This window comes from Scomber japonicus, chromosome 18, assembly GCF_027409825.1.
Source record: "Scomber japonicus isolate fScoJap1 chromosome 18, fScoJap1.pri, whole genome shotgun sequence".
Lineage (NCBI taxonomy): Eukaryota > Metazoa > Chordata > Actinopteri > Scombriformes > Scombridae > Scomber > Scomber japonicus.
Window position 1 is genome coordinate 4028484 of NC_070595.1, and position 11736 is coordinate 4040219.

At 43.1% G+C, this 11736-nt stretch overlaps 1 protein-coding gene across 5 annotated transcripts in view; it reads right to left on the reverse strand.

Annotated features, from left to right (window-relative positions):
• The window catches only part of nbr1b (NBR1 autophagy cargo receptor b), a 34476-nt gene extending 27339 nt beyond the window's left edge, over positions 1-7137 (reverse strand). For all 5 annotated transcript variants that reach the window (XM_053339316.1, XM_053339314.1, XM_053339317.1 and 2 more), the window contains exon 1: positions 6885-7137. In XM_053339316.1, the coding sequence (XP_053195291.1) occupies positions 6885-6986 (102 nt within the window). In that variant the 5' untranslated portion in view covers positions 6987-7137. The remainder of the gene's footprint in view (positions 1-6884) is intronic.
• Between the last annotated feature and the right edge of the window lie 4599 nt (positions 7138-11736).

An 11736-nucleotide genomic window follows, 5' to 3' on the forward strand; every position in this document is an offset into this window, starting at 1 on the left:
CGCAAGACAACTGCTGGAGGACAAGAGAAGTGGGAAGCTGGAGATCTCAAGATCAGAGCTGGAGAGTCACATCAGGGAACAATACAGTGACCCGGCGAAGTTAACCCCGCTGGGATCGCCTGGCTATGTTCCCCGACCTGCTCCCCCAGCCTCCCCGTTCAACGCTGCTCTCCCCAAACTCAGTGAGGTAGCAGGCGTAGTCCGTAAGGCAAGAGCGGCCTCAGCCCCAGGCCCCAACGGGATCCCATACAAACTGTAAGTACTGCCCAGGGGTCCTGAAACACCTTTGGAACCTCCTGAGAGTGGCTTGGAAGATCCAAGTCATCCCATCAGAATGGCAGAGAGCTGTTACAGTTTTCATCCCGAAGGAGCCGAACTCCAGCTCCATCAGCCAGTTTAGGAGCATCGCCCTCCTGAACGTTGAGGGGAAGATCTTTTTCTCCATCCCGGCCAAGAGGCTGACCAGCTACCTCACAAGCAACGGGTACATTGACACCAGCTGCTAGAAGGCAGGTGTGCCCGGCTTCCCAGGGTGCGTGGAGCACTCAGCAGTGATATGGGAGCAGATCCAGGGGGCGAAGAGAGAGAGAGGTGACTTGCATGTTGTGTGGCTGGACCTTGCCAACGCGTATGGGTCCGTCCCCCACCAACTGATTGAATTTGCCTTGGACTTCTTCCACGTCCCGGTCTGCATCAGAGCTCTGGTAGCCAAGTACTTCAAAGACCTCCAGATGTGCTGCACCCATCAGGACTTCACAACAGGATGGCAACAGCTGCAAGTGGGTATTGCCATGGGATGTTCAATCTCTCCCATTCTGTTCGTTGCAGCCTTCGAGATCATCCTCATTGGGGCAAGGGAGATGGTCGGAGGAGTGAAACTGCCATCAGGTCAAAGGCTACCACCAGTGAGAGGCTACATGGACGACATCACCACCATTCTCCAGACAGCAGCGTGCACATCAAGACTGCTGAAGAGGATTGACGAGCTAGTGGGTTGGGCAAGGATGAAAATCAAACCCTCCAAATCGCGTAGTCTGTCCCTCAGGAAAGGGATCAGAAGCGACCAAACCATCTTTGTCGCAGGCGGTGAGGAGATCCCGCTGCTGGCGAGTCAACCCATCCGTAGCCTGGGTCGGACCTACACAGCAGAGCTCTCGGACAGGCAGGTGGGGGAGACGGTGAGGAAGTAGATCGCAGATGGCCTGGCAAAGATCAACCAGAGCCAGCTCCCCGGCAAGTACAAAGTATGGAGTTACCAGTTCATACTGTACCGGTGATGTGGCCTCTGAAGATGTGTGACCTCCCCTCCTCAGTGGCAAGCAAGATGGACGGGCTGGCAAACTCGTTCATCAGGAAGTGGCTGGGGCTGCCGAGATGCCTCTCAGATGTAGGCCTTTTCGGCAGGACCATGCTGCAATTGCCACTTCGATCCATCAGCTTGGGATACAAGCAGGAGAAGGCACGGATGGTGCTGGAACTGAGGGGATCCTCTGACCAGCTGGTGAGAGCAGCGGGCACCCAGGTGAGAACAGGAAGGAAGTGGAAAGCCCAGGAAGAGGTCGACAGGGCAATCGGCAGGCTGAAGCACCAGGAGGTAGTCGGCAGAGTCCAGGAGGGTCGAGCAGGCCTTGGGAGGGGCGAGACCCCCTTGTTCTGGTCGAAGGCCTCCAAGGAAGAGCGGAAAGCCATGGTGGTGGCTGAAGTGGCAAGGTCTGAGCAGGAACGCCTCAACATCAAGGCGGTGTCTCAGAGCCGGCAGGGAGGTTGGACATCATGGGAAGGACTCACAGACAGGGTTATGTCCTGGTCTGACCTGTGGAAGATCCCCCAGGCAAGGCTCAGTTTCCTGATCAGAGCCACATACGACACCCTACCTTGTCCCCGAAACCTCCACCAATGGTTCGGTACCGAAGAGACCTGTCCCCTGTGCGTCAAGGTCAATGCTAGCCTTCAGCACATCCTGTCGGGCTGCAAGACAGCATTGTCACAAGGCCGATACAGGTGGCGACACGATCTTGTGCTGAGGAAGCTGGCAGAGGTGGCAGAGTCGTGCAGACAGGAGGCAAACAGCAGACCTTCCGCTCCAGCGAGACATCCCATCCTGTTCGCGAGGGCTGGAGAGAAAATCAACCCCCCCCCGGCAGAGACATACAGCAAAACTCCTCTCACCCGGCAGTGAGTGGTCTATGAGGGTCGACCTGGGGAAACAGCTCCAGTTCCCCAGGGAGATTGTTGAAACATCGCTCCGGCCGGACCTAGTCATGTGGTCAGAGGCTCGCAGGACGGTCCTGCTGGTGGAGCTCACTGTCCCGTGGGAGGAGGGTATAGAGGCTGCCAACGAGCAGAAGCGGGCTAAGTATGCTGACCTGGCGGCAGAGTGCAAGGAGGCAGGTTGGGAGGCCATCACGTGCCCTGTAGAAGTGGGGTGTCGGGGGTTTGTTGGCTCCTCAACTGCTCGCCTACTCCGTGACATGGGATGCATAGGAGGGGAACAGCGGAAAGCCATCAAAGAACTGGCTGAGGAGGCGGAGAGAGGCAGCTTCTGGCTGTGGCTAAGGAGGAAGCATAGGAGTTGGGGGCCGAACAACACCTAGGGTGTCAGCAGGGGGTGGCAGGGAGAGATCCCTGCCATTGCTCCGCCACCAGGAGATGTACTGGGGTTAAAGGAGCGAAACATCTATGACTGGTGGTCCCCAGCTGATGACCCGCTTTGGCCCTCAAAGGTGTTTTTGGTGTGTTAGGAGCACACCTGCATTAAAGGCACCGGTGGAGGTGCGTCAGGCAGAAATGCCCAGCAGGTAGACCATCAACCTGTATCATGATGAGTGGTACAAAGTTTTTATGGTTACACCACTTAGACATTTTTGACATAATCCTCTAATATATTCTCTCAAAATGGATTAAAAGCAGAAATTTGATACTGGGTCCACAAAAAAAGAATTTGTGCAAGTTATTCATTTGTTTATTTTCACATTTTAACCATTTAAATTTGAACTAAACCACATTGACCCATATAGACATGATTATGTTGATAATGGCATTATTGTATGATAACTCAATTATGTAATTATTGTGACAGGCCTACAGACTACAACCCTAATGTCTGAAGTATATCTGTGGTCAAGAACAGAAAAGCCTCTTACAATGACAGATTTATATAGGGAATATACTGAAAACTAAGTATATGTTACATTATAATTATTAAAATCATAAGTACAAAGTAAAATTCCACTTATTCTATGGGGGGGAAAAAGGTAAATTTGTCTAAATAAAGCCTAAATATTTTGATTACTTCTTACTGGAGCTGAACAATTTTCTAAAGTATCTAATTGCAATTCTTTTGACTGATATTGGAATTGCGATATTAGAGCGAATGATAATATTTATAACATTAGTTTCAGTGTCATTGAAAAAACGTATTAAAATGATTATGCTGTGATTTTTGTGTTTTCTTAACTTTGTAGAATATGATGTGTAGGTCAGGACATCTCTTACTTTAAAATGTTATTTTGACACATTTAACCTTTGACTTATATTGGCCCTGCTATGATTTGAAAATTGCAGCAGTTCATAATGCAGATGCGTTCAGGCTCAACGCCGCTGCTTTGTGGTAATAAACATTTTAGCAGTATTCAGAGGCTTCACACAATCACCGTAGTTACACATGCAAAATTGTGTGGTCAGAGTTGTGATGCTGCAGGTATATGTTGTGTATCCACCTCTGAGCAGGGACACTTCCTGTCCTCCTGCCTAAAAAGTAACCACAGATAAATATCAGTGTACATGTTGCAGAATAACAATGCAAGCAAGTTTACATTTGTGGTGTTTGCTGTGCCTGAAAGACTTCAGCCTTTTAGGAATCTGTGGAAGTAAAACGCTGCATCTACTAGACCTTACTAGAGAGTGTGACTGAGTTTTCAAAGCAAAATGAACACAGAGTCCCTGTTACAGCAAGAGAAAGTTGATATTTTTGCTTCTGACATTTGACAAACTATTTGACTCCAGTGACTTTGCAGCAGAAGCTCTACAGAGTTCCACCGTACGTGTGTCAGTCTGTATTGATCTGATAAAAATTCGAACAAAAAAACAGCTTTTCCTAGTTCAGATACAGGTGGTGATTTTTAGTGCTCAAATTAACTTAAGAGTATATGAGCAAGATTGATATCTGTGATTGGCACATCATCAGAAAAATGGTGACCACATATCACATCAAGTATAAAAAGCAACACAGATTGATGGCGAATCCATCCATCATTGTTTTTCTGATGCGTATCTAGGGCTGGGTCATGGTGGCATCAGGGTGAGCATTGAAACCCAGAAGTTTGTCAACCCAGCAATGCTCACCAGCTCCTACTGGAGGATCCCAAGGCGTTCCCAGACCAGGAGAGATATCTAATCCCTCAAGAGTGTTCTGGGTCTGCCCTGAGGTCTTGTACCAGTTGGACGTGCCCAGAAAACCTCTAGAGGGAGGTGTCCAGGAAGCATGAACAGATGCTCTACTTCTAGCCTGCCCCAGATGTCTGGACTCCTAACCCTATCTCTGAGGCTGAGCCCAGAAACTCTCCAGAGGAGACTCATTTTGGCCACATATATCCACAATCTCATTCTTTCGGTCACTACCCAAAGCTCGTGACCACAGGTGAGGCTTGGTATGTAGACTGACTGGTAAATCCATGGCAAATGTGGAATGCTATTCTGAACAGACAGATAACAGAGCTGTACTGCACGTTCAAGGATTACACGTGCAGTCATGCCTGGATCTTCAACATTTGGTCAACTTGAGCCTGAGCGAGAGGTTCGGCGTATGCATCACAGAAGCTGAAGACTCGGTTTTTGTTCCACAGATACAATGCAAAACTATCCATCTCTAATAGAAGTGCTTAACAACTGTCCAGAAGAGATTTTCCTCAAAGTCAGGACACTGCTGAAGGTTCTTATAACCCTGCAGATGACATGGTGTAGAGCAGATTGGATAAAAACAAGCCTGAGAGCCTCAATGACAACACCTCGCCTGAACAACATCGTCCCTTTGTCTTCTGAACGGGAACAATCACATTCATGAGACCACGATGAAATCATATCTATCAACAGTAATCCCTGACTTCTTCCTCATCCTGTAGGCCTATTTATGGATTAATACGACCTCAGCCAGACATCAAACATTGGCCTAAAATTGCTCTTTTTTTTACTGTAGTCAATCTGTTAAGTTGTTGCCATTGCAGCAGTTTGTGCTTGTTTAGATTCTGGATACAGCGTCTTGTTATAGTAACTGAAAAGAGTGGACTGGTTTGATTTTTAGGGGCTGTTGATGGATGTCAGTATGATGACAGCAAGTCAACGCATAACACTTTCATGATTGTAACCTAGTGAAAATTAGGGCTGGGCAATGTAACAATATATCGATATCGTGATATATGACTAGATATCGTCTTGGAGTCTTGATATCGTTATATGGTGATGAGATGATATGGTATAAGTGTTGTCTTTTTCCTGGCTTTTAAGGCTGCAAATTGATGTAATTTTCTGAACTTAGACTGTTGTAGCTGTTCTATTATTAACCTTTAGCCACTAAGTCATTATATCCACATTACTGATGATTATTTATCAAAAATCTAACTGTTTAATTACTTGGTGCCAGCACTGATAGTCATTCCAACAATATTGCTGCAATATCTATATATCGAGGTATTGTGATGTTTCTTTTGTCCATATCACTCAGTCTTAGTGTAAATGCTACTGAGCTATTTATGGAATCAATTGTGTGGCCTGTCCATTTTTATTCCGGCTCCAGTTTCATTTTCTTTTCTGGTTACACCTCTGGTTATGAAGTATAAAGATTTCGCTCCCCATCACTTACACTGGAACTGCATTATGAAGGACTCTATTAATGGTCAGTGTGAACAGGAGGAGGAACAATCACAGCAAGACAGACACAGGCTTGAAAAATTGTGAACTTTTCCTTTTAAACTCTACAACAATGAAATAGTTTGCTTGTGTGTTACTGCATCAGAAATGACAACACAAAAATATAATATACAGAATACTATAACTGTTAATGATATTATAAGTGTATAATATAAAAATGTATAATTAAAAAACACCCATTGGCTACCAATACTTCAATACTGTTGTCAAAGTAAAAGTCTGAATTAGGATTTGGAGGATGTGATGGTTAGAGTATGAACAAATATACTAGACTTCAAAATAAAGGCATGTCTCCAATATAGGCCTGTTTAAATGAATGTAGCAGAATGTATAGTGTTTTAATCACCTGGTATGCCACTATAAGGCTATAAGGATGTTAGACCAGTGTTTCTGCTCTGTATTTCCATTACATGTATTATGGAATTAGGCCTAAAACTGTTTTGTGCCATATTGGCATAGAAATATCCCATTTACATGACTCAATATTTGGAAACTTCATGTTTTTCATTCTCTCTGTTAGCCCACATAAGCTGTTAATAACTTAATTGTATGTTTCCATGAGGTGTGACCACATAAATACACGTCAGACCGCCTGTGCTGAGCTGGTAAACAGGGTTTCCATGACGACAGATCGCTATAATAATCTGGAAAAAAAAAAGATATTTCTGCTGTGCTGTCAGTCTGCGGACACATTTCACGTTTTTATCAGCTGGTAGGACAGAAGCTGCATGATGGTGATGTTCCAGTCATTCAATGGCAGCTCTGTGATAGCGTTACCTGGAGCTGACAGCCTATCTGCTGGAAGACAACACAACACAACACTACACAACACTGTGATGTGTCACAACAGAGTCATGGCTCACACTCGGTACTGACTAGGAGCGTACAGCCGCAGCAGCAGCAGCGGGCTGATTGTGCTCGGTGCTCGGTGCTCGGGCCCGGCGGTCCCCTCTGCTTACCATGGCCTCCATCGACTCCCAGCTCTTGGTCTCGGATCCCGACAGCAGGAAATTCTTGGAATTTCCTCTGAAATTCACCTTCAGGTTGATGTAGAAGTCCATGGCGTCGCCTGTCTGCGCCTTAACGCATATTACTCACGACGGACACGGAGCGTTTTCGCGGGCCAACAACGGCTATTCGGGTTAATCTCACCAATTCAGTCCACTGTGTGACTCTTATCCGACGAGGGATGAGGCGTATTTTGTGTTTACATCAGCGGCCTGGACACGCCCACCTGTACCATGTGGCCGGAACAGTGAGCGTCACTTCCGCTTTCTGTTCTGCACTGCCAATAGTAACACAAGCACTACAGCATGGTTTCATAAAGGACACAGTCTCCTCCTATACTCATCTTCTACTGATTCATGTTACTCCATTATATGACTCAAAGTCCTGTCCAAAGCTTTTATTTATTTATTTATTTATTAACCTTTATTTTACCCAGAAAGAGCATTGAGAAGGAGTCTTCATTTACAATGATGTGAAGAAACATTTACAGCCACACAACAAAACACAAAACAAAATCAGGCAGCAGTGGGTGAGCACTGTGGAAGAAATATTTTTAATGGAAAAAATGACACATAAACTATAATTAAAAGAGACACAATTTCAGGAAAAACAATATCAGGTAAAGACAAAATTAAATACAAGTAAATATTAGGAAAAATAAAACAATGAATAAATACAGTTAAACAGTCAAGATATTAGTTAAAAACAGTTACAATCAAATAAAGCAAGGTGTGAGATAAGACTTTTGAACAGCTGTATTGATGGTAAAAGTTTTAATTTTCAGACCTTTTGTGGATGATTCCATGTGTAAGGTCCATTATTATAAGAGAAACACATTTTTCCCATTTTGCTTCTAACTAATGGAGTATAGAGCAACAACCAATTCTGCGAATGAGTATCAATATTGTGTGATTTCAGGGTTATCAGAGATGAAATATAGGGAGACAGTAACTGTAACAGAGCTTTATATATGAATAAAAAACAATGCTGATCTCTCCTCACTGGTCCCCAAAAGTACAAAGTATTATCAGCAAATGTATGAAATATAAAACTAATTCTATGGGAAAACTGTTGTTTATTCTGACCATGAAATAGTTTAAAGCTCCAACATGACTGACTAAGATGTGTTAATGCATAACACAAAAGTATGACATACACAATACTATAACAGTTGTGCTGTATGAGAAATGATATTGTAAGTATATACTAAAATAACCATTGCTGGTACTGTTGTCAATGTGAGATTCTGAATTAGGACTTGACCCTGGTGGACGTAGAGAAAGGAGAATGATTACCAAGCTGTCTTGATTAAGCTGTGTCTCTGATGGGACACTTTGACCAGTAATACTATTAATACTAGTAGTATCAGACCATTCAGATCTTTAATTCGTTTTGATTTATTTGTATTAGAGGATTTTTTAAAAAGTCATGTGAATCCTAGGGGTTTTATTGGAAAGAAAGAGAAACAACTTATTTCCAAAAGAACTGTGCAAATCCAAAAAGAAACAAAAAATGTTCTTATACAATTCCTACAGGGTATTTAGAAGTGAATGGGAATCCTATAGGATCCTGTTGGAAAAGACGGTTAGGGTTAGTACCTTAGGGTTAGAGCTAAAACCTCATGCCAAGCAGAATTGCAGAGGTGAGCCATGTTCTTACCAGTTCATCTGCCAGTGTCATTCTTATTCTTATCCTTATCCGTAAAATACAAACAATACACACCATATCATGAAGACATAAACTTCACAAACAAAACATACACCAACACTACATACCATACAACAACTGACAATTGTGCAAAGGAGCAGGAAAACAGCGGCAACCATTGTATTAAGTTAAACCCTGTTAAAGGGTGTCTAAAAATAAATAAATACTGGAGTTCATAGTGCATTCATTTTACATTCAGTGCCTGAATGGCATAAGGGATAAAAGACCTCGAATCGCACGGTGGGCATCACAGTTCTGTGGTACATGCCTCTTAAAACATAATTCAAATTGTCATAACATCAGCTGGATACTTAATGACAGTGGTGTGCACAGATAGACACTAGGTGGTGCCCTTTTCCCTCTGGACCAAGCAAGTGCCCTTTTGAAAGTTCCTTTTTTATTAAGTGTACTGTATGTGGCCCATGTTGACATGATCATCTATAAATACTTGACGATTAAAAGCGTGATAATAATGCCCCAATAAATGACGTGATGACCACCACACAAATAATGTCGGTAGAGTTGGTCATTGGTACAGCATGTGAATCTATCAGTATTTAAGCTGAATATTTCGTATTGTGTAGGTTTACATTAGGCTACATAATTAACACTTGCAGTCATTTATTTGCTATTTGCTCTATTGAAATACCTTAAAAGCTGTCCACATTTTATTTTAACTACACAAAGTGGTTTGACGGTACTAAATCAGGCATGAAGCTATATTAGCTAATTATATTATTTTGTACCAAGCATACGTTATTTCTATGTTACAAGACTTGCAGTAATCTTGTATTTACCTTAATAAGCTATTATTAAAATGTTGTGTTGATCTGATGCCAAACATATGAAATATCACTCTGTGTGACTGGGACTGACTTAACACATGGACTATATATCAGTTCACATTAAGACCATAACATTGAAAAGATTACATACTTCTGCTCACTCCCATATTTTGTCACTTTCATCAACATCAGATTGCGTCAAAGGGAAATACTTTAGACATATTTACTCAGAATATAAGAGAAGAAAAATATTTCAACTTAAAAAAGAAATTGGTACATTTTGCAGCCAAGACTTAGTGAGATTGATATGTTAAAGCATACTAGCATTATTTTGATAATCATATGACTTTTATTGCGGAAAATGGGTAAAAAAAGGGAGATCTTCACAAGGATAAATAATATCTTTCATTTAATAAGATGTGTGTTCAGTATCATTTGAATTGTAAGGATGTTTGGAGATACAAATCAAAAGCTGTATAAGTGTATGTGTATGGCATAAAGGAACATGTGATGGAGGAGCACTTATCCAGCCCTGGCATCAAGCCAACAGCTTCACTATGTTATAAAATGTGAGAACTGGATGATAAAATGACTAGATTGTATCAGATAAAGGGAGGAATATGACAAAAGCTGTTTAAAACATTCGAGCAGTGTTTTTAAAGCACACCCATACAATTACACCGGATGAGGCTGAACCAGATAAGATGTGTCAATACCAAGAAATCCAATACCAATCCAATATCTACCTGCTAGCATTACCATGCTAATGAAATACTTACCTATCTAACTAATTGGAGCCACCTCAGGTTACAGGTACTCATACTTTCTGATTAGCCCAGCTGATTCATCCCACAGTAACAACATTAACAACGATAATTTACATACACAATCTTATTCACACATGGCCTAACATAGCCTTGGTTATGTGGATCTAATTTCAAACAACTATCTGTTTCAGTTACACTCATAGATAATAATTTACTCTGAGACTGAAGAGATCATTGGAGACACCTGCAGCTACAGGAACTCATACTTTCCAATTAACCCTTTAAGACATTTGCACATACTTACTGTGACCTTCATATACAAATACACATTGTTCTCACTCCTTTAATCTATGAGGGTGTGTCTCTCACAGGTCAGCCGCATTCTTCCAGTATCAGTAAGACATGATACATTACTTTTAACAAGCTCTCGCATGCATAAACAGTATTTACCCATGAAGTCCTAAACAAACACATTCCTTTGAAAAAGACAGGTGTATTTAAACCCATTGGAGGAGGAACCAAAGAAAGCACAATGCCTCCTTCTCCACATAGCACGACAGTCAAGTTTCCCTTCTGATGAGAGAAATGGGACCAGAGTTAATGTAGATACTTTGAACAAAAGGCTTATCTTTCCGCTTCAGTAAATCCCAGTGAATGTAGTGCTTTTAACTTGCTCTTTAGATGAGAGAGGCCAAAGTGAGGTCCAGGCTGGGGTAATGAACCATGTTTTAAATTTTAAAAAACACTCGCAGTGGTCTGACAAGTCTAACACACATTGCTGTAAAGATGCTCTTCTTGATATTAACCATTTTCTCCTCATTTTAACTAAGTCTGTCAGTGATCATTATTTTCCCTTTAAACTTTGCGACATCACATAAAAGTTTCAGTTTTTATTTCTGCTGATCCTGTATTAAAGCTATACTTCAACCGACAGCACTCCTGACAAGAGATAAGAAAGCCACAGGGAGAATAGTTATAATAGAAACATGAGGATGACTGATGACAAACACGAAGAAGAACACAGACGAAGAGGTGATACCGCAGCTGAATCTGTTATTACTATAAAGCTCAATAAGTAGGCCAGCTATTATACAACTACGGTTGCCAAGCGATCTATACTGTTCACATGTACACCTTCGAGCATCCTCCTCTCCACCAGGTGACACCAGCTGTCCAATGAGAACTTGCTCCAAATTGCCATCGCCCACGCCTTTCCCCAGCCAGGTCATGCCCCAGCCTGAGCCTCAGTCTCAGACGCCTCAGTGCTGGGTCAAGCCTAAGCCAGAGCCTCAGCCCCTGACGCTTTTTCCCGACAGACGTGCAACCATCTCCAGTTCCTGCTGGCATGCGGCAACCTCTTGCTCCTGTCCCTGCTGGCATGCAGTTACTCCTTGTTCCTGCTGGGGTGCAGCAACCCCTTGCTCCTGTTCCTGCTGGCACGCAGTAACTTCCTGTTCCTACTGGCATGCAGCAACCCCGGGCGCCGGCCCCTGTCTCTGCTGATGAGCAGCAACCCCGGGCGCCGGCCCCTGCCTCTGCTGAAG